Source organism: Nicotiana sylvestris, chromosome 5 (assembly GCF_000393655.2).
Source record: "Nicotiana sylvestris chromosome 5, ASM39365v2, whole genome shotgun sequence".
Lineage (NCBI taxonomy): Eukaryota > Viridiplantae > Streptophyta > Magnoliopsida > Solanales > Solanaceae > Nicotiana > Nicotiana sylvestris.
The window spans coordinates 98410116-98434137 of record NC_091061.1 but is presented as its reverse complement, the minus strand read 5'-3'; the positions used below and the strand labels follow the sequence as shown (position 1 = coordinate 98434137).

At 37.0% G+C, this 24022-nt stretch overlaps 1 protein-coding gene and 2 long non-coding RNA genes across 3 annotated transcripts; 2 read left to right on the top strand and 1 right to left on the bottom strand.

Annotated features, from left to right (window-relative positions):
• Nucleotides 1-8157: 8157 nt before the first annotated feature.
• Nucleotides 8158-13235, bottom strand: LOC104215627 (uncharacterized). The gene is made up of 2 exons (XR_708241.2): nt 11993-13235; nt 8158-11911 (listed from the first exon to the last, which is right to left on the bottom strand). It is a non-coding gene; the product is annotated as an uncharacterized lncRNA (long non-coding RNA).
• Nucleotides 13236-14217: 982 nt separating this feature from the next.
• Nucleotides 14218-17578, top strand: LOC104215628 (silicon efflux transporter LSI2-like). Its single transcript, XM_009765470.2, has 4 exons — nt 14218-14537; nt 14800-15967; nt 16055-16244; nt 17162-17578. Exons 2-4 carry the CDS (start codon nt 14870-14872, stop codon nt 17425-17427), a joined length of 1554 nt encoding a protein of 517 aa, XP_009763772.1. The 5' UTR covers nt 14218-14537; nt 14800-14869; the 3' UTR covers nt 17428-17578.
• Nucleotides 17579-20317: 2739 nt separating this feature from the next.
• On the top strand, nt 20318-21327 carry LOC138891265 (uncharacterized). Its single transcript, XR_011407631.1, has 2 exons — nt 20318-20422; nt 20495-21327. It is a non-coding gene; the product is annotated as an uncharacterized lncRNA (long non-coding RNA).
• Nucleotides 21328-24022: the final 2695 nt, after the last annotated feature.

Genomic DNA, 24022 nt, shown 5'->3' with positions numbered 1-24022 from the left:
TTGTCACTACACCATACACTGGCTTGACTATGTTCCAATGCCAAATTTGTTGATCTTGTTTGTAGTCTAATATACAGAGCTTTGTTTAAGATTCACCTTATAAGCAGCATAGATTGCGATAGAATCCTTCAATCATCATTCATCAAGCTTCTAAAATGAATGGAGTAGCACTTTTGGATTATCGAGAGTGAGTTACTAGATTTTAAGCTTCTTTTGAACTTAGGAATAAACTCACCTGAAAATTAAGAACTAAGAACCAAAGTACATTTCACTGTAAAAATATAGCACTGTTGCTAAAGGGAACACAAAACTGACGAGATTATGACTTCAAATTCTATCTATTTTCCAAGTTAGACACTTCCTATAGGATTGAACTAGTTAGGATCAAGTGGTATCATTTAAAAAAAAAAAGGAGGTAACTAAATCCCTTGATTGAAGGCACAAATAATGAATTTAGGAGCCTTATAAGGTAGATTATATATATTTTGTAAACAAAACTTGGTTATGCAGGGTAATTAACTAAACATGGACATTAAGGGTAATAAAGTTTCAAATAGTGTATAGGTATGAAAAAATCCTTTTAAAATATAATACAACATAAAAATAATGGCACAACTTCTTATCTTCAAACTTCAGGACAATATCCTCAAGTTTGAAGTGCAATTTTATCATAAACCATGAGAAACAATCCAACAACAATTCACTTTGCCATGGTAATTCAAGTTTTTAAAATGTTTTAACTTGATAAATCAGATATTCAAGGTATATATATATTCGGAATTTATAAAAATAATACAACACATCTTTGCTTTTAGTTAGAAGTCAGTATTTTGTATATCAATTCTGTTCAAAGAAAAGAAAAAGGAGGCAGCAACAAAGTTGCCAAAAATTAATTACATTATAAACAGTGGTGTTAAGCCAAAAACATTGAAGAACTAGGGCTTGGAAACTTAAATTTTTGCTTGAGGATTTGAAGGATCATTTGAGGTCAGATTTCAGAACTTTTGATATGTATGCACTCGTGGTGAGATAAGAAATCTATTGATGTAAAAATTATCGAATTCCGAGACGTGGGCCTGGGAGTCGGGTTTTGGTAATTTCGGGATTTATGTTGTAAATTGATTATTTTCGCTTGGTCTTCGTTCCCTTAGCATATTTTGACGTCCTCGTTATGATTTTGGATAGATTCGACACGAGTGGAGGTTGATTCAAGGTGCAAAGGCGTCGCGAGCTAGAGATTTGACCGGTTCGAGGTGAGTAATGATTGTAAATGATGTTCTGAGGGTATGAAACCCTGGACTTGCACATCGGTGTGCTATATTGAGGTGACACACATGTTTGATGATGAGCGTGGGGTCGTGCACTGTTGGGGATTGTGACTTAGTCCGTCCCGGATGACTATTTTACCCGTATTTGACTGAAATCTATTTGTTATCATCATGATTTGGGCTGAATGTCATATTTGGGCATTGTGCCAACTATTTGAACCCTTTGGAGATTTTTGATATTTCATCACCGTTTCGACTTTATACTTGAACTCAGTCATGATATATTTCACTGTTTTCGTACTCAGCCATGTTTACTATGTTTTAAATACTTAAATGAACTTTTAATGATAATTGGGCTGAGAATCACTGTTTTACTGTTGCCCGAGGGGCTTGTGAGGTTTTTGACTGAGTAAGGCCGAGGGCCTATGTTGTGAGGAAACATTTGATACTGATTATGAGCCGAGGGCCTAGAAATGTATGCCACGAGGTGGCTTGATTGATATGAGGCCAAGGGCCTAGTGATGATGTCACGAGATGGCTTGATATTGCGTTTGGGCCATAAAGGGCCCCTTCAGGAGTCTGCACACCCCCAGTAAGCGCGGGTACCCATTGTGATGTGAGATTGAGCTCGAAGGGCTGGTATTGTTCTGAGATGTTGCCCGAGGGGCAGATTTGTTGATACGGTGCTCGAGGGGCAAACCTTTATGTGTTTATCTTATCTTAATTGCCTGTCAATTACGATGCTTAATTGTTGAAAAAGGCTTTTCATGAAGTTAAATTTGAGTTAAAGGATTTTTACCTATCTTTCACTGGTTTACTATTTTAATGGTTTTACTACTTCATTATAGCATGTTTTGTGCCTTACGTGATTTCTTGCTTTCAGTCTTTATTTATGACTATTACTCATTGAGTTGGAGTACTCACTTTACTCCCTGCACCCTGTGTGAAGATTCAGGCATATCTGGTCCCGCTCCCGAGTGCTGATCATTTTCGGCTCAGGCAAATCCGAGGAGTCTCTAGGTAGCTATTGGCATTCGCAGCCTGGAGCTCTTCCCTATCTTACTTCTTCATGTTCTTGGTTTTCTGTAGGTAGAGGCTTATGCAACTCAGGAAATGCAAGAAACTGAAGTGGTAGAATTAAGTCCATTTCAACAAGCAGAAAACTTCAAATGAATAAATGAGCCATCTCCAAAAAGGAAATCCTTGAATCATACTTTGAAGAAATAAAAAAGGACTTGGCAAGAAATTTCGGAGCAGAAGTCAGTGATGATATATCAGTGACTTCCATTTGTAATACTTCAGATAAAGAAACCTGTATAGCAGGGGAAGTTCAAGGAAGCCAAAATACAAGTGTTAATCTTGAGGAGCTTGAAGAATTCTTGGCAAGATTGAAAGAAAATGCAGAAGAATCTTCTGCAAAAAAACGACAACAAAGGAAAAGATAAAGCTTGAATAATTGAAGGCCTAACCCCGCACATCAATTATTGGGGAACAAAGACAAAACTTTAATAAAGTCATGGATCCTCCATTATTAGAGGGAATCTACTTTTATAAAAGTAGATTATCCGGTAGTAATAATGGTATTTTCGTGTTGGTCATCTTGTAATTATTATGTCGGTTTGTTTTTGTTGTTGATCCATTATAAAAGGATCATTTTATTCTTTAAAGAGAGGCAGACATTAGGCATCGCTCTCCTTTCTCTCTAACTTATCTCTACTCTTGTAAAGAACCCTTCTGTAATCTTTTAAATTAAAAATAAAAATCAAAAAGGTTACGTGGCCAAGAATCTGGCGGTCTCAGGTATTGAATTTTGGTTTGTTTATTTATATACTTATTCTTATTACTGTTTAGCCTAAATGATAAGCTAAAAACTTAAGTGTTAAACTTAGTATCCATAGGCTATTTACAAAACATGCTTTGCTATTAAGCTACAACTGAGTCACCCCGATGGTGCTGAAGGTTGGAACTATATAGCCCATGCAGTTATTAGTTTTGTTAATAAACCTTTGTTAAGGAAACTTAACCGGTGGTCCTAGGTTAACCCGTTAAAGCGTGGATAGGCATGAAAAGGTTGTGAAGAGGATCGTGGTTTAAGGTTTACTATCAAAACGATAACTAGGTCAGGACTGGAGTTCCTGTAATTTATCTCCTAAAGCATATTGGAAGCGATCCGGTCCACCTTGCTTATTACTGTTTAGCCTAAATGATAGGCTAAAAACTTAAGTATTAAACTTAGTATCCATAAGCTATTTACAAAACATGATTTGCTATTAAGCTACAACTGAGTCACCCCAATGGTGCTGAAGGTTGGAACTATATAGCTCAGGCAGTTAATAGTTTTGTTAATAAACCTTGGTTAAGGCAACTTAATTGGTGGTCCTCGGTTAACCCGTTAAAGCGTGGATAGGCATGAAAAGGTTGTGATGAGGACCGTGGTTTAAGGTTTACTATCAAAACGGTAACTAGGCCAGGACTGGAGTTCCTGTAATTTATCTCCTAAAGCATATTGAAAGTTATCCGGTCCACCTTGTAAAGTCATAATCACAAATATTAAAATCACATTTATGAATTTTCACTGTTTATGTCGCTTCATTTTAAACATCATGTATAAGTAATGTTTGAACTAGGTAGAAACTATTTTCATTTATTAATAACCAAGCTGCTCTTAACAGGTCGATGCCTTGAAAAGGTAAGAGGGGTAATAAAGTGATTAAAGAAACTAAAGGCAAAAATTAGGTTAAATTTTGCGATCGAGGGCTGCTGAAAACAGGGTCGAAATATTAGGCAATATTCTCCTTCATCCAATGTTTGGTGGCAAAAGAGGACTGAATCTGAGAATAGATTGGATGGTAAACTTTTTAACTTAAATTGAAGATAGGGATTGGTATTGGAGAACGTATTTACCACAAGGAGAAGATAGGGACCATCCGGCGTGTAATATATTTGGACCTAGAGGTAAAAATCTAGGAGGAGTTAAGTTTCCAAAGAGCCTAGTTGGTTTGGATCTTGTTCAAGATTGGCAATTGGCTTATGTTAAAGGTTTGCAGAAATCAGGGCATGAGGTGAATCTACTATACCTAAAGCTAGCAACGATTGGTTTCTACTTCTTGCCTAATAACGATCATTTTTGCTGCCTAAGTTCAACTAAAGGTAAGAGTGAAAAGGAGAATTAAAGTAAAACGTGGTTTGAAACCACGTTTTTGTAAAATCACAAACGCAGTCTTGCACCGCGTTTTATCTTAACGTCCCAAACGGCCGTTAAGGCAAAACGCGGTTCAAAACCGCATTTTATATATTTTGATAGCTTAGTTTTTTTTCCATCTAAAAAAGTATTTTGAGTCCAAAAAGACAAAATTTCGGTTTCGGACTCAAAAAAAAGGAACTACTAGCAGTGACAGAGTACTGGAGATGGACCTATTATCCAGGTCATCCGTCATGGTCAAGTTCAACTACTCTAATTTAAGGTTCAGTAATATCGTTGGCACTTACAAGATGACTTGACATTCAAGTCTCATCCAATAATTATTGTTCTTTTATGATATATTTTTTTAATTAACGATAATTGTTCATTATAACATTTTCCGAAAACTAACATGATTTGATGCCACCATATTCTTCTTTGATTAATCTTTCATATCATTTTATAATACATTCTTCTAATATCCTGAAGCTTCAGTCTGCACGTGATTTCCTTTTGTTGAGGCCGTGAGGTTAAAAACAAAGAAAAAGACAGAGAAAGAAATAACTTAGAGAATATCATAGTAAAGTTATCCACACCAGATATTTACACTAAATCACATTATTTTTTCATGGTTAAATTATTTAATGAGGTAAGAATATATATATATATATATATATATATATATATATATATATATATATATATATATATATATATATATATTGTCACGACCCCGATTCGTCTTCCGTGAACCATCGCGGCACCTAGTCTCTACGACTAGGTAAGCCTAACAATGCGAAAAATAAATCAATTTGTGGAAGACATAATAAAAACGAAATAGTGAAATAAAACAGTATTTAAAAGTGTCGCTCGACATACACAATAACAACTCTCGAAATCTGAATACATTTTCCAAAAACCCGGAATCTCATGATCACAAGCCTTTGAATGTCTACAAGTATCTAACTCCAGAATATCTAACAAAGGAAGGGAAAATACAAAAGGGCTAATACTAAAAAGGGGAAGTAAAAAGAGACTCTTCGGTATGCGGACGCAGCAGATATACCTCGGAGTCTCTACAAGCACCTCGTCTCAAGCGTGATGAGTCTGAATGGAGGTACCTGGATCTGCACATGGAAAACATGCACAGAAAGGGCATGAGTACACCACATCGGTACTCAATAAGTGTCAAGCTTAACCTCAGTCGGATAATGACGAGGAAGGTCAGGACCCTACTAAGATTAAATGAAATATAAGGTGCGACAGTATAAGATAAAGCAGCACAATTGCAAGATAACAATAAGAATCAATACAGGATAATAAGGATAACTATAACTGAACAGAAACAATCACTAGGAATACCACTCTTCTCAAAGATAATAATGGGGGATCTCTCAGTATTCTGAGGATCTTTTAGTACTCTCAATACATGTCAGGGATCTCTTGGTATCCTCAATATATGCTAGGGATCTCTTGGTATCCCGAGAATCTCTTGGTATCCTCAATATACGTGCTAGTGATCTCTTGGTATCCCAAGGATCTCTTGGTATCCTCAATATACGTGCTAGTGATCTCTCAGTATCCCACACCTCAACTCAAATCATAAATACGTACAGGGGATTTCCCGGGATGTCGTCCCGTAGTCCCAAAGTAAAACACACAGCAACAACACAAGGAATACTCAATTAAGCTAAATTTCATACCAAGTAAAATAGGCAATTTTAACCTAACATGCTTCACATAATACAATTACGGCAGTTTTAAGCAATAAAGCAATTAAGGAAATTAAACATGTTTTTCTAAGCTAACAGCAGATTTAAGTTTCAAGTAGAGTAAGCGAGAAAGGAAAACACAATTAAAGCTACTTAAGTGAAAACAGGATTTTCAACAATTAGCACAAGTACGCACTCGTCACCTCACGTACAAGACATTTCAATTACCACAATACCAAATCTTAAGGGGAATGTCCCCCACACAAGGTTAGGCAAGCCACTTACCTCGAACCGGCTCAAAAGTCAACTCAAAACCGCGTTCTTGCCACGAGTACTCGACTCCAAATGGCTCAAATCTATTCAATTTAATTGCATAATGTAAATAACACTTCAAGTAACTGATTTTACAAATAAATTCTAAGCTAATACGCGAAATTAGGTAGAATGACCCAAATGCCCCTCGGTCTCACGTCTCGAAATTGGGTGATATTTATATTTTCAGAATCCTCACACTCTCATGAGTCTATACATAACAAGAACACTGAAATCGGAGTTCAATTGACCCGTCAAATACCCATGTTAAGGTCTTTTAATCTCAAGCCTTAATCACCCATTTTTCCAAATTTTTTACCACTAATTAGACCTTTAATCACATATAAACGAGTTATGAAGTCAAAAATATTACCTCCAAGTGATTACCCTTTGGTTTCCTCAAAAATCATCCTCAAAAGCTTCAATCCCATTCAAAAATGGTGGAAAAAATGAAAAAGGGTCGCGGATGGACTATTTAAATACTACCCAGGTATTCCTTCTTCGCGAACGCGGAAGGCCCCTCGCGTTTGTGAAGTACAAATTCACTTGGGTCTGGATTCCTTCATCGCGAATGCGATACCCAGGTCATGAACGCGATGCCCAGGTCGCGAACGCGATGCAACACCTCATGCTCCCACGCGAACGCGGGAACAACATGGCGAACGCGTGGGTATGAAACCTCCCAGCTTCGCGAACGGGGGAGACTCTTTGCGAACGCGAAGCACAAAAACTCCCCTAGCACCAGATCCTCTTCGCGAATGCGATACCCTACTCGCAAACGCGAAGAAGGAAACTAGAACTGGGATGCTGCAGTTTTTCTGCAATTTCAACAAGTTCCAAAATGCACCGTTAAGCATCTGAAACATACCCGAGGCTCCCGGGACCTCAACCAAACATGCCAACCAATCCTAAAACACAATTCAAACTTGTTCCAATCTTCGGAACACTCAAAACAACATCAACACCAATATAGCATCGGATTCAAGCCCAAGAACTTCAAAAACTCTGAAAATACGCTTTCGCTCAAAAAGTCTATCAAACCTCGTCCGAATGACCTGAAATTTTGCACACATGTCACATTCAACATTACGGAGCTACTCCAACTTCCATAATTCCATTCCGACTCTCGGATCAAAATCTCACTATTGAACCGGAAACTTCAAAAATTCAACTTTCGCCATTTCAAGCCTAAATTAGCTACGGACCTCCAAAATACCATCCGAACATGCTCCTAAACCCCAAATCACCCAACGAAGCTAACGGAACCATCAGAATTCCATTCCGAGGCCGTCTTCACACTATTCCGACTACGGTCAAATTTCCAAAACTTAAGCTCTCATTTAGGGACTAAGTGTCCCAAAACTCTACGAAACTCCCAATAATTCTCCTCGGTAACTCACAACAACAGAAACAAACACAGGGAAAGCAGTTAATAGGGAATCGGGACATAAATTCTTAAAACGACCGGTCGGGTCGTTATATATATATATATATATCATGATTAAATGATGGAAGTCTATGTGCAAACATATATCATGCATTTATTAATTTGATATAAATATGTGGCGCAAATAAATATATTACCATTATGATACTAGTTCATGATAACATTCAGAATTCGAGCTAGTTTTGATTAAATATGTGATACAAACCCTAGGTCTCAGAGAGAATATAGATGAGCATGTGGAGAAAGAAAATGATATTATTAAGTGATGAATAAAATCTGTACAAGGTAAAAACAGATCTCTTTATATATTTACAGTAAAAAGAATGGACATATTGAATAATTAAACTAAGTCTAATGGGTCAAGAAGGCTGCAGTTGGGCCTGATCACCCTTATTGGGCCTGCTGAACTCTGTTGTGGGCTGAGACAGATCTGGATCTCCAATAGCCCCCCTCAAGCTGGAAGGGGAGCCCATTCCAAGCTTGGAAATGGAGCTCTGTTGTTGAGCACCTAGCAAAGACTTGGTAAAAACATCAACAATCTGAGAATAAGTTAAAGTAGCATGTAAACTGATAAACCCAGACTTTAAAGCATCCCTAACAAAATGGCAATCGACCTCTATGCGTTTAGTCCGTTCATGAAAGACAAGATTCTTGGAAATGTGGATAGCCGACTGACTATCACAATAAACCTCAACAGGAACCTAATTGACAAGACCAAACCCAGTCAATAATCGAACAACCCAAACAACCTCAGCAACCAGCAACGTAAGGGCTCTATATTCTGCTTAAACAGAAGAGAGAGCAAGAGTTGGTTGCTTTTTAAATTTTCATGAAATGGGACAGCCACTAAGAAATAAAATAAAATCACTAACTGACCATCTAGAATCAACACAACTGGCCCAGTCAGAGTCACAATATCCTTTGAGATCAAAACCAGGAGAATTAGAGAGAGAAATACCAAAAGTTGGAGTGTGAGCCAAGTACCTGAGAACATGATACGCAACAGCCAAGTGGGGCAATCTAGGGGCTGACATGAACTAACTTAGGTGTTGAACCGTAAAAGAAATGTCTAGCCTAGTATGTTGCAAGAAATTCAATTTACCCACGAACCGTCTATATAATGAAGGATCAGATAACAAGTACCAAACCTCAGAGGACAACTTAATATGAGGATCAATGGGAGACACCATAGGGGTAACATCTGAACAATGAAACTCTAATAGAAGGTCCTGGAGAAACTTGTGCTGGTTGATCAAGAAACCAGAGGACTGCTTGACAACCTCAAGCCCAAGAAAATAATGTATCTCACCAAGATCTTTGATCTTGAATTGGGCATCCAAAAAAAATTTGAGAGCATCTATCTCATAGAGGATGTCCCCAGACACAAGAATATCATCAACATAAACAACCACCACAGTTAAACAACCATCATAAAGCTTAGTAAACAAAGAGTAATCATTTACACTAGGTTGGAACCTCGTAGATTGAAGAGCAACGGACAACTAAGCATACAATTGCCTAGAAGCTTGTCTAAGGCCATAAAAAGACTTATGAAGTTTACAAGCAAGAGTAGAATTATCAGTGGACTGGACAGACAAACCAGGGGGTAACTTCATGTACACCTCTTCGTCCAAATCACCATGCAAAAAAACATTATTTACATCCAATTGATAAACAACCCAATTTTTTTAATAGCCACAGTCAACAAATATCTAACTGTAGTCAATTTGACCACAGGAGAAAAAGTCCCAGTGAAATCCACTCCCTCTTGTTAATTATCACCGTTAATGACTAGTCTAGCTTTGTATCTTTCAATAGAACTATCTGCTTTTTGTTTTATCTTATACACCCATTTACAAGGAATAGCTTTCTTCCCCGAAGGAAGAGGCACAATAAACCAAGTATTATTTGCCTCCAAAGCGTGAAATTCTTGCATCATAGCCTCTTGCCAAGCAGATTTGAAGCAACATGATGATAAAATTGAGGCTCAAGCTGGCAACTCTCAGAGAAAGAAGGAGGAATAGCCTTAGAATCAGAAACATAGGTGCATACATAATTACTTAGATAGGCAGGAGTTTGAGTTGATCTACCAGATCTTCTGAGAGGTGGAGCAGAGTGTAGGGTTGCGAGGAGGAATAAAAGAGGGAACAGAGAGCTGAAGAGGGAGGAAGAGACAGAAAAGGGAGAGTTAGTAGGTGAGGAGGGAACAAGTGAGTAGTAGAGGAGTTAGATTAAGGAAAAATATGTACATGAAACACTACATCCCTTGAATGAAAAATAGCAGAAGTGGACAAGTTTAACAATTTATAAGCTTTCTTGCCAGTACTATAACCAATAGAAACAACTGAAATTGTCCTAGACTTGAACTTGTCCCTACAGGGCTTAGGCACAGCAGCAAAACATAAACAACCAAAAGTCTTTAAATGTGTGAAGGATGGAGAACGTCCATGCAGAATTTCAAAAGGTTATTTATGTTAAAGTAAAGGAAAGGGGAACCTATTGATGAGATATGTTGTTGTTAAAACACACTCACCCCAATACTTAACAGGCAATTTGGATTGAAAAAGGAGTGTCCTAACAATCTCAAAAAGATGTTTGTACTTCCTTTCTACCACACCATTCTGTTAAGGTGTGTGTGTACAGGAAGTTTGATGGATAATGCCTTGAGCAGGAAAAAAATAACTTCAGAACTACTACCACAACTCAAATGCATTGTCTGATCTTACAGTTTTAACATGGGAACCAAACTGAGTGTGAACCATATGAATAAAAGATTTCAAACAGTGAAGGCATTAGCCTTAGAAGACAAAAGGTGAGACCATGTAGCCCTGGTAAATTCATCCATAATAGTCAAAAAATATCTAAAGCCATTGTATGTTTGAGTGTAATAGGGACCCCATAAATCTACATGTATCAATTGAAAAGGATAAGTAGAATGAATGGAACTTTCAAGAAAAAGGAAGTCTTTGCTGCCTAGCCATAGGACAAATATGGCAAAGAAAAATTTGCTTTTGAGGTAATTTACCAGAAAGACAGGGCATATGTTTCATTTTAGTGAAAGGATAGCCTAATCTCAAGTGCCACATATGGTCAACAGATAAAGTAGAAATAACAGAAATATCAAAACCAGGTAAAACAATATCAAAAGAGCAGACACAGAAGAACAAGAAGTAAAACTGCTCTTACTCAATTATTTACACTAGCAGTTATGGTATTTACAGAGAAAAGACTAGAAAAACTAGAATCATAGAAAGCATTAGATTGCAGAATGTATAGCCCTTTCTGAAGTTTACCAAGAACCAGAGGCTTCTTCAGAAAAAGGCCCTGTAACAAAGCATAAAGAGCAGGAGTAAAGAAAGCATTACACTTGAGATGAAGAAGCAATTGATGCAAAGAAATCAGATTATAGTGAAAGGAAGGGACCAGTAACACATGAGGAAGAGAAATAGTGGGAGAAAGAGAAAGTGAGCCAGTACAGGTAACCTTAACCTTGAACCCATTTGGGAGAGTTACCAGGTAAGGCAAAGGTAGAAGTGTGATATCAGTAAGTAAAGATTTGTAAGGTGTCATGTGATTAGTAGCACCAGAGTCAATGATCCACAAACTATCATCTACTTTAGAGAAATTGCAAGTATGAGATACACAATTACTAAAATCAACACACTTATCAAACCTGCAAAATTGGCAGAGGCAGCACTAAGGTCCTGAGGAGTGGAGGATTGCTTGGAAAGTTGAAGCAAAGAAACCAGCTGTTTATATTGCGCTTTTGACAAAATATTGCCCCTAATATCAAGTGGAACAGTCTTGGACCCTTCAGTAACATGATGGTGATTGTCAGGCACACCTGCTCTAGATGGATGACATGAGCATAAACTGTTGTTCTTTTGATTTTAGAGCTAGAACCAGGGGATATCCATGCAATTTGTAACATTTATCAATCGAATGCCCGGGCTTCTTACAATATCTTCACACCATATTAGAATTCCCTTTTCTGGAAGCATCAAAATTCACCTTATTAGAAGCATCAAAAGGAGGTTGAGTCAGTACTTAAACTTAGAGTAACAGGCTGAACCTCTGCCTGAATCTCATCCTCAATTAACATAGCATAGACACTATCAATGTCAAGCAGCGGCTTCATGAGTAAGATATTCCTCCAAACACCAGAATAAGCCTCATTCAAACCCATAAGAAATTGATGCACCTTTTGTTCATCCTCCAACTTCTGAAATGCCTCCTTACATCCAAAGGTATACATTCTGGGTATGAGATGGAATAGGCAAGTTCATCCCAAAGCTTCTTAATGCAATTAAAATAAGAAGCAATGTTTGAAGAGCCTTAGGAGATGGAAGCAATGTCTTTTCTCATCTGAAAGAGCTTAGTACCATTTGGTTTTTCCTAACGTTGCTCATTTTCCTTCCATAGCTTTTGTGCAGACTCGGTGTACATAACATTTTTCCTAATTTATGTCTCTAAACTGTTTAATATCCAAGCAGTCACCATATCATTACATCGACACCATGGTGCAAATAGAGGAGAGTTTTCATTTGGTTTAACAACCGTCCCATTAATAATCCCTAATTTATTTTTGTAAGATAAACCTATCAACATACTCCTCCTCCAACCTCCATAACCAATGCCATTAAAGGATTTAGCCACCAATATTGTGCCAGAGGAGTCAGAAGGGTACAAATATAAGGGATGAGACGGTTCAACAATAGAAGACGTGCTGAAAGAGCCGACAATAGAAGAATCCCCAACAAATCCCATAATTCAACTATACTAAAGCAAATTCGGATTATGATTATCACACAAACAATCAGACAACAATTTCACCGAGACAAAATCACCCACACCAAGCACAATCGAGCAAAATTGGTAAAATTCCGACGAAAACCAACACAAGTCCACGGAAGCAGTAGCAAAAAACGAGAATGACGAGAAATTACCAAACTTTGACAATAACTTGGAAAAGGAAAACAATAGAACAATCAAAAAAATCACTGAAATACTCGCCTGAATGCCATAAGATGGCCATCAAAAAAATCGAACAAAAATGTCGAATCACCCGACAAGGGTAACACCGGAGGAACGGGAATGATCGGGGCTAGTCAATTCCTTGCTCTAATACCATGATAATATTCAGAATTCGAGCTAGTTTTGATCAAATATGTGATACAAACCCTAGGTCTTAGAGAGAACATAGATGAGTGTGTGGAGAAAGAAAATGATATTATTAAGTGATGAATAAAATCTGTACAAGGTAAAAAAAAACAGATCTCTTTATATATTTGCAGGAAAAAGAATGGACATATTGAATAATTAAACTAAGTCTAATGGGTCAAGGATGCTCCAATTGGGCCTTCTGAACTCTGTAGTGGGCTGAGATAGATCTGGAACTCCAACAGGTTACTTAATTGAGTTTGCAAATTGGGACGTGGAAGTAATATTATATCGCAGTATCTAGATGTGATAGTTTAACAAGAAATAGTACAGGGATCTCTGGTCTGATTATCTTTTATTATAATTAAGCTCCTTGTCTAATTAATTTTTTATTTGCACTGTAAATACTTGTCGTATACTTGTACAAAAATAGAACAAGAAAGTCTGATACGGCGAAAGAGTTAAAGATAAAGTTTGTTGATGACACGGAACAAAAACCGGACAATATCATTTATAAACTATAAATATTATAAGAACATCTCATGACATTATTCACCAACCAAACTACTACGCCTCGTCATGAGCTTTCTTGATTTTGGTTTGTGGTAACATCAATCACGTAAAAGAAAGAAATTATAAAATATAAAAGTATATAACGAACCTATTGGCATCCAGTCATCCACAGACTTCATCGATCTTATAGACATTTGGACATACAAAAATATAATTTCTGAAAAAAGTAATTTTTAGAGTTAAGTTAAAAAACGTTATTTGGAATTTGAATTGTACTTGGATATGTATTTCACTCGAATAACATGTTACATTTTTGTGAGGTAAAATGAAATTTTACTACTTTTTAAATTCGGAAACTCATCTTCAAAAATATTTTAAAAAATTCAGTCCAATGTATTACCAAACAAGTTTTGGAAAAAAATAAAAAGAAATTGTATGGACAAACGAGTTTCATTTTCCAATTTTCTTTTCCCCTTTTAGTAAGTAGCCAGTGTGATGGCGTCGTCGGTTTGGGGATAAGTTAAATAAAAGCAAACAAGTCAAGAAACATTAAATAACATATTACGATGAAATATCATAATCAATGATAGTACATGATTAAGCAAACTAAACACTCTTTTAACTAATTGCATGACAAATTTTTTTTATTTTTATTCAAACAATAATTGCTGAAGCTGAAACATAGATCCCTGAGGCTGTCAATATCAGTTCTCAGCATGTGAATACTGGCGACGTAGAGTCGGTGTGTATTTTACTGAAAACCATACTGACATAATAGATTCTTAAAATGTTTTGGTGAAAAGTGGATTAGTTCCCTTTTCAAACTGTTGCTAAATAAGTATTCAAATCCAGAGTACAGAGAGTAATGCCAAAGAATCCCTTTGCATCCTACAACCTTTTTGGCTAAAGATTCAGTGGAAAGTACACTTGCTTTTTTGGTCAAAGTGAGTTTTCTAATCTTTCTTTTTTTTGGGCATAAATTTTTGTTCTTGAAGTTTGACTTTCCCAACTTTTGTTGTGATACAAATTTATAGATCTTTTTGAGCTGTGAAAGAATCTGAACTTACTCTGATTCTATTGAATGATCTAAGATCCTAACTTCCAAGAATTTTGTATTTCGATGCTCTGAATATTTTGGATGTTAGAAATTGTTTGTGTTATTTTGTGATTCATTTGGTCTTGATGTGTTTTCCATAATTTGTACAGAAAGAGCTAACTCGCATCAGCTCTGATTGTGACAATCGGAGTTTGGACTTATACTAATTAGGTACAAAAAATGGCTATGGAACCAACTGTTAAAGTGGTTCTTGGTTCAATTGCCTTTGCTATTTTTTGGGTGTTGGCAGTTTTTCCTGCTGTCCCTTTCATGCCTATTGGAAGAACTGCAGGGTCTCTGCTTGGGGCTATGCTCATGGTCCTTTTTCGAGTCTTGACTCCAGATCAAGCCTATGCTGCTATTGATCTTCCAATTTTAGGCCTTCTCTTTGGGACTATGGTTGTTAGTGTTTATCTAGAAAGAGCAGACATGTTTAAGTATTTGGGTAAATTGCTTGCTTGGAAGAGCCAAGGAGCCAAGGATTTACTTTGTCGAATCTGCTTGATTTCAGCTGTTTCAAGCGCCTTTTTTACCAACGATACTTCTTGTGTTGTGTTAACCGAGTTTGTATTGAAAATAGCTAGGCAACAAAATCTCCCACCCCATCCTTTCTTATTAGCTCTAGCCTCGAGTGCAAATATTGGCTCATCGGCAACTCCAATTGGGAATCCTCAGAATTTAGTTATAGCAGTACAAAGCAAGATATCTTTCGGGAAGTTTTTATTTGGAATTCTTCCTGCACTGCTTGTTGGCGTAGTTGTTAATGCCGTGCTGCTGCTTTGTATGTATTGGAAGGTGTTGTCTGTCCAGAAGGACGTAGAAGACGTAGTTCCTAAGGAAGAAGTAGTCTCCCATCGGTTTTCTCCAGCAACAATGTCACATCTTAATTCCTCGAATTCTCAAGAATTGAACAATGCCTTGGATTCAATGACTATCAGCAGCTCTCCTAGGAATCATGCTGAGACACTTAGAAATCGTGGCAATTTTGGAGAAAGTGAAATAGAAAATGCCTCGAAAGAAGGATCAAATGATGGATCAGTACAGAAAAGAGAAGAGAATGTGTCTTCAAAAACCGATGAATATGAAGACGAAAATTTCACATCTTATGACGAAAAAGAGAAATGGAAAAATATGTTGTGGAAAGTATGTGTTTATCTGGTTACCATCGGGATGCTAATAGCTTTGTTAATCGGTCTGAATATGTCTTGGACTGCTATCACTGCAGCACTTGTACTCGTCGTTCTTGATTTCAAAGATGCTAGGCCATCCTTAGAAAAGGTAACTGATTTCCCTCTTCATCTATCAAGTGTTGATGTACTAAAACATATACACCAGATAAAAGCTTATTCGTATTTGGCTGTACAGGTTTCCTATTCGCTCTTGATATTCTTCTGTGGTATGTTCATCACGGTTGATGGCTTTAACAAAACTGGGATTCCAAGTGCTCTTTGGGATCTTATGGAGCCATATTCCAAGATAGATCATGCTGCGGGAATAGCAGTTCTTGCTCTGGTCATACTAGTTCTGTCAAATGTGGCTTCAAATGTGCCTACTGGTGTGTGTCTCTGCACTCTTTGAGCCCCAAATTAACCCTCTTTTTCTTACATATGCTTGCATTTCATTTCTTCATCTACTATATGCTTTACGAGATACAATTGTTCGCCAATATGTGTTTACAAAAATAATATATAGACAAGTGCCTAAGGAGTATTATGATGCTATGTGAAATCCTAGAGGAAGGGAAGAAGAAAAAGAAAGAATGAATAAGATAAGCATATTGACAATGTCTATGAAACTTCTGACATGATTTGTTAGTTAACTTAGAGCAAATTATCCAGGAAATAACAGTTTCTTCTGGGATTACTTGCCTTTAGTTGAGAGCTGATTTTTACCTAGATGTTCACTCGAAAAACAAGTCTTTCATTCTCCTATGGTTACTAGTCTGTTGAGAACCATGACAAAAAGTAAATCAAGCGGTCAGCATACTCTCTTGCCTAAATGTGAGTTAAAATCATACTAACATAGTATATCCTAATTCAAGAACTAATTTTCAATTTACTTCTTTGAAGTACTAAAAAAATATAGACAGAGAAGGAAAACAAAGGACATGTATGTATGTCCTAAAGAAGAAAATCACAGCAACTTCAGTTCTGTAAAAGAGTATAGCGCCTTCTGCTGCCTCCTCGATAATTTATGAATAGACAACCAGCTGATAAACTTTGGGGTGTTTGACAATATATAGAACTTCAATATATGATCTAGTAACACTATTTGTTTAATCTGCCCAAATATTGCCTTGTAACTTCCTTTCTAAGTACACTTTTTGAGCTAACATGATATTCCTTATTGTTGCACAGTTGTCTAGCTTTTACAGTTCCATAGTGATTGATAATGCTGCTGATAAGAATGGTTGTTGATCCAGTGTATATGCATGCATCTTGGTTATAATGACATGTTTTTACTTGGTCTCAGTGTTGCTGCTTGGAGCACGCGTAGCTGCATCAGCAGCTACAATATCTCCTGCTAGCGAGCAGAAAGCATGGCTTATCTTAGCCTGGGTCAGCACTGTTGCAGGGAACCTTTCACTATTAGGCTCAGCAGCAAACTTAATAGTGTGTGAGCAGGCTCGTCGCGCTCAACACTTCGGCTACAATCTGTCATTCTGGAGTCATCTGAAATTTGGAGTTCCATCTACGCTTATTATTACAGCCATTGGTCTGATTCTTATTGGAGGATGACACATATTTAGCCACTGTACTTGTGTTCATAAGCTTCAAAATAGATTGTCAAATTCAGCTCTCATTCTTGTTCAAGTGTTGATTCATGGAAAGGTATTCATGAACTGTACAGTTTCTTTAAATTTTCAGATTTAACAATTCCTTTACCTTACTTTATTAATGTTTAACCAAAAAATAGTTTTTGTGGCCAAAGTCAATATTAAAGAAAATCGGGTTTCTAATAACCAAATTTACCGTACTTTTCCAAAAATGCGAAAGTAAAATAAACAATTGAAATGATAAATTAAGGAAAGAAATCTTATTGATGATCATTGTTTTCTTCCCAGAATTATGGATTTGAATCTTCAATCAAACAGAAGTATAAAAGTAAAAGATTGATTGCATATATTAGAGAATATTCAGATAATTGTACAAAATAAGGTAATGGCCTTATATATGGATACACAGATGTAACAGTTTCCTTTACTTAATTCCTACATGTTACTAACATTAACTACATTAATTTTCCGTTACTAAAACTACTTGTAACAGCTGGGGTAATAATAGGCGATCGCGCATAATCAGGGATAATGCTGATTCTCTTTCCATATTTATAACTGATTCATGAATCTTCCCCTTTTATGGTTATCATGCATCTTGTGCATGTTTCTTCTTTCCCAATTGTCAGGTATAGTACCTTCTTTCATAAATCCCGTGCGTATCTTAATCGTGCCTCATCATTTTTCTTTATTAACCTAATACAAATGTCATCTGTCATCGCTCCATTAATCCATGTGTCACACCTATTTTTTCTACCAATACAAATAGTCCCCCCACTTTCTGAATATTCTCAACTGAATATTCGGGAAGTGACAAGTTTATTTATGGTGGGAATGTCTTGCCGCCTCTTCCCAACGTCATTATGCTTTCCTCATAAGCGAAGAGACATACGTCCTTTTCATTTAATGCTCGGGACACGTGTCCTGTTATGATTGGCTCTGCAGTTTATAACGCCTTTTTAGAATTTTCTACGACTGCGTCAATTCGAAGTGACAGTTCCATAATGACGGTCTTTCTTTATAAATATCGCATCACATACTTCTAAAAAATTTCTTCTTCTTTCTTGCATCTATATTCCAACTTCTTCTTCAATTTCTCCCTCTCTTCGTGCTTTCACCATTAAAGATGACTTCCCCTTCTTCGAATCCTTCTTCATCGACTGACCCTCGTAAAGTTGTTATTGTTGATGAACTTACTCCCTCTTTTGCCCCAGTCAGGAGTAGAAGATGTGGTAGACTTCGTAGCTTAGGTTCTTTATCAAGCCATAGCTCTACTCCTTCCCAAAAAAATGCCACAAAACCTTCTTCCTCCAAAGCCAAAATTGCATCAACTCCTAGATCCTCTTCTCGGGTAAAGACCATAATGAACCGATGCAAGAACCTATTGTTTCTGAAATTGTCCCTCAGGAATTTTCATTTATATCGGACTGTGAAGCTATGAGAAAACAAGTTTCTTCCATAGAGACACTCAACCCTGCCGATCATTACCCTTCTTTGATCACTCCTGGTTTCCTTCCTCTAGTTCGTCGTGAATGCAACTGGAGATCTAATATTCCCGTGATAGATCCTGGTGTTGATGATCGAATAACCTCCTATCATGAAGGTTATTCGTTTGTTTATACCTATTCTCTTACCTTAAGATTCAACCCACCTATCGACCCTGTGATCATTGAATTTTGTCGTTATTTTAATGTTTGTCTTAGTCAGATAGGTCGGATTATGTGGAGGGCAGTAGCTTGCCTTCGTTATTTGTCAAACTTGGTATCTGCCCCTTTTACTTTTCAACACTTACTCCATTTGTATTCCCCAAAGGTTTTTTGTGAAGGTGTTTTCTCACTTGTGGCGAGGAGCAAGAGAGTTTTTAGTCATCCCCGAGATGATCGTGACCGTGGCTAGTATCCGGATTCGTGGTTGTTCTCACTCGTGATTTGGTGGATGATGAAAACATGCCCTTACCTGAGAAGTGGAACTTTGCACATGAGTATTTTTCTTTACTTTTTTGCTTCTCTTAAGGTTTCAATTTTCTCAGGCGTGCATTTTTTAATTTTCAGCAATCATGAAATTTTTTGGTGAACTTCCTGACTTTCGTGATTGGGTAGAAAAAATGTTGAACGTCTCCCCTATGGAACAGAGATCATGGAAATTTCTCTCCGAGAAGTTTGGGTGGAAAGTGAAAACCCACAGTATTTTTTACCATGACTTTTCCTTATTGCATTTTCTTTTGTTCTTACGTTTTTCGTTGTTCTTAGGGTTTGCTGCTTGTGGCATTCGTCCCGCTTATGTTGCTACTACTAGGCTTTCTGTTAGCATAGCATATGAACAAATTCTGAGTGCGTCCTCTTCAACAATGAAGAATGTTGAAGCTCGCGACTCTAAAGAAGAGGAAGATGATGATGATGGCTCTTTGGTAAGAATGTCACGAGTCAGGAGACTTATGGTTTTAGATGATGAAGCTCCTGCTCCTTAAGATCCACCTCCTGGCCCTGTGCCTTTCAAACTTCTTGATGAGCCCGAGAGTGTCCCCTTAGTCCTCTTAGATGATGAAGATATTGTCCACTCTGTCAATCCTCCTTCAAGTCCTATTGATAGACTTTTTGCTAAAAGGATTTGAGAGTAAAGAAGATCTAGGCGCAGTTTTTGAAGAGCCACCTCTTGCTACACTTCCAATGAACCCCATTGCTCCTGTTGTTAATCTTTTCATCTCTTTTGCTTCCACAGCTGTAGTTGTTACTGTTACTACACCTGCTATTGTCTCCCGTGAAAAAGCTGGCCCTTTTAACAGGAGAAGAGGTATGAAGCAAGTTTTGATCGAAGTCCCTGATGGTGGGAACTTGTTAAAGAAGTCTGGCCGGGTTGTGGTGTGATTGAAACTGTTAATAATCCCCATGGAGAGGGAAAAGCTCGAGTCTCACATCTCTATAACCTTAATGAATGATCTTATTCATTCTGCCCTTAAGGTATACTCCTCTTCTTATATGTTTTCTTCTTCTCTTATAAGTTTGTAACCTTTCTATATTGTCTTTATGCAGATCAATTTAACAGGTACGGAGTTGATGAGAAGGATATCTTGGACTGAGCAGCAAGTGGAAGAGCTCCGTACAAAGGCTGACAACTAGAAGGAGCAATTTGAAAGCCTTCAGCTTGAAAAAGAGGCCTTAGCTGAAGAAAAAGAGACTTTGGAGTAGCTGCTCAAATTTACATCTGCTGAATTGGCTGTTTCAAAGGCTTCTTCCAATCAGATTAAAAAAGACAAGGATATAATGGAATCCTCCTTTGTTAAGAACCTCTCTAGCGCTACTAAGGAGATTATGAGCCTAAAGGAACTTCTAAATCAGAAGTAGTTGTACGTCGGTGAGATAGTTCAAATGATTACTCAAGCTCGAGAGGATCTGTGTGCCTCTTCTGACAAGATCAAGTTTCTTGAGGATACCCTTGAAACTTTGTAGGCATCCTATGAAGCATCAGAAGCTGAAAAAGAAGACCTGAGAGCAGAGATAGAGCAACTTGAGAAAAATTATGAAGCTCTCTAAGACAAATTAACACTTGATGTTAGCTGGGCTTTTCCAAACACTCGTCTAGAGACTTTGATCGAGGCTAACCAGGAGAGTTTACACCTCAAGGTTGAAATTGCCAAAGCTAAACAGGAAATTTAAAAGACTCAGCAACGTCAAAGTTTTTCAACATCCGAGGATGAAAGTTCCAAAGGTGATGAAGACGGTCTGCCAGCTAACTATTGATACCCAATTTTTCACTATATATTTTTCAATATGCAAAATACTTTCAAAATAATATATGTATGCATATATAAGTATGTCCAGATGTTTTATTATTTTTCCTTAATTTTTAAAGATTTTTAAACCAATTTATTCCCATATTTTATTCATAAAACCCCCAGTAATAATTCCCAAAATTATCATTTTAGTGATTTATTTATTGGATTCTTATATTTATACTAAAATATAGCTAAGATAATTTTGCATATTTTACAAATTCATTTAGTATTTTTAAAGCTAAATTGCATATAATTGCAATATTAGCCCCTTTTAAGATTTATTTGCGTTTATATTTATAAAAATTAAATCCAGTATTTTAAATTGATAATTATGTGTTACAAATCATTTTAGTACTTTTAATTTATTGCCAGGAATTAATTTACTATTTTTTATAAAATAAAGGGAAAAATGGCTATTTAAAATCTAGCCAGATTTTATTTCAATTGTAGCCCAAATTCAAACCCAATTACCTCGGCCCAATTCCTACTCATACCCGACCCCAACCCAATTAAAGCTGACCCATACCTGGATCCCCACCTAACCCCTTAAATCTCAGTCGTTGATCATTTAGATCAATGGCCACCGACTGCCCTTTCCTAATTAAACCCAAAAGACTCCCTTAACCTATTTCATTTGTTACCATACGCCACCTCTGAAATCCCTCCTCTCCCAAATCCTCTCTACAACACCCTCAAACCCTAGACGCCGCCACCCTAATCCACCTTAATCCATGGCCTTCCGAGGTCATCGGAGACTTGTACCACCTTTCCATGGCTTCTACATGTTTGTTCTTATGGTTTCAAGGCCAGACTATGAAGAACTTTGGTCCAGTCTTCGTTCGATTTTGGTTCATGGCCTTTCTCCGATAATTTTTTACCCTTTCTTTGGCCAGCCATGGCCGCTCGAGTCATACCTTTGACTCTCCTGGTTAGATCGGTAAATTTAAAGGCCTTTCTCATTGCTTTTGGGTTCTTCTGAAACCCTAATTTCTAAAACCTTTCGATTTCTTTCAATCTACTTTATATATGTGCTTACTTTGAACTTTTAAGCATTTTCTCGAAGTTTCTTTAACTTTGCTTTCAAAACGACTCTTTATCTTTTTCGGTTAGGGTTTTTCTCTTAAGTTATTTCAAAATATCTTCTCTGACTTTAACATGCTTCCGATTTTGCTATGTGTTGCTTGTGTTGTTCTTTTATCTGATTTAGCATGTTGAAAACCCTACTTTCTTTCGGTTGTTTGTTAGATGAGTGCTTGTTTGGTTAAGTTTTTGTTTGATTTATCTGTTTATCATCTTTTAAGCTCGACTATTGTTGAAGGATCTATGTCTTTGGGTCTGATACTGCTCGTTTGAATACCTGACTAGATTTAAAGTTCTTTGTTTTAGAACCCCTTTTTTCGTTATGTGATTCCTCTGATTCTGGGTTTTTGTTATCTTTAAAACTCGACTATGCTTGAAACCCTAACTTTTCAAGAGGTTTTTCTCGTCTGCTACTGTGAGACCTTCGCATGTTTCTGATACTTTGTTTTCTCCACTATCGATTCAATATGTGTTGACCTACTTGACTACTATGCTTCGAATGTCTGCTTTACTACTGAACCTTATGCCTATTTCTATATGTTGTTTCTTTTGCCAATGGGTTTGGCCTCGCATGTCTGGTTTGTTCACTCTATTTATATGCTGAGGTTCCCTATTTGATTGACCTTCAATCTTGTGACTGAATTCAAAACTTTTCTTTTGTGAACTCTAATTGTACTCGTATGTTAAAATTAATTGATTCCTTTTCTTATTTTGCCTTACTGAATCTTTTTCCAGAATAAGTATATTTCTGCATTTAGACTTGATTACTTACTTAGCGGTTTTACTGCTCCTTTTATGGCAACAATCAGTCTGCTTACAAATTAATTTTCTTTCCTTATTTTAAACTTGTCACTACCATTAAACAAGGATTCCCTAATTAAAGGGGAATCACTTGGTTAATCGATTATGACTGTTGATTGTTTCCATATTTGTATTGAAACTTTACTTATTACCTTATTTCTCATATGTTTTCAAAACTATAAATACCCCGCATCCCTCTTTTTTCAAACACAGGAACACTTTTAGTTCTAAACTCACATTTATACTAAAAACACTCTCTCTTGCTTTACTACTTGTACTGTGGCATGTTTAGCTGGCTGAAAGCCAAAGCTATATTTCGAAGTCCTGCTACCTTTCTTTACTGAATTTTTTGCTCCTTTGACTGGTATGTTCTAATTATGTTTTCAGCATCAACAACAACATGGTTACTTAATATTCTTGCCTTCTTGTCTGCCTATTGCTTGTATCTAATTCAGTACCTTATTACGCATGCTGTAATTTATTTTCTCCTGTTCTGAATCAATATATTATGAATCCTAAATCCCTACCTCAACGTGTTTGATACATATGGTTTATTCGGGGCATGACAGCATTGAATATTGCTGAACATGACTCAAACTTGGTCCTCCTAGGATCATAACCTCCATGTTACCCTTATATGTTGTGTGTTCTGGTTGATTTTACAAGCATGACAGCACTCTCTATTGTTGTGCATGCCCAGAATTAACTTATGCCTAAGTATATAGGCTCCTTGCAATGGATTCCCAAACCCCTGCCCCCATTTATGTAAAATTATCAACTTGTTTGAAGTGTTAATGGTTGTTTCCCAGCACCTCTTTACCTCTTCTTTACTCCCTTAGTTCTTAAAGCTTTGTTTCTGCACTTGCACTCTCCTCTTAGACTTAAGTTCTGCCCCCCTCATGTG

Coding starts and splice junctions, on each gene's coding strand:
- LOC104215628 (XM_009765470.2), top strand. CDS start 14,870: ATGGCTATGGAACCAACTGTTAAAGTGGTTCTTGGTTCAATTGCCTTT. Junction 15,968..16,054: donor CTAGGCCATCCTTAGAAAAG/GTAACTGATTTC, acceptor TTGGCTGTACAG/GTTTCCTATTCGCTCTTGAT. Junction 16,245..17,161: donor GGCTTCAAATGTGCCTACTG/GTGTGTGTCTCT, acceptor ACTTGGTCTCAG/TGTTGCTGCTTGGAGCACGC.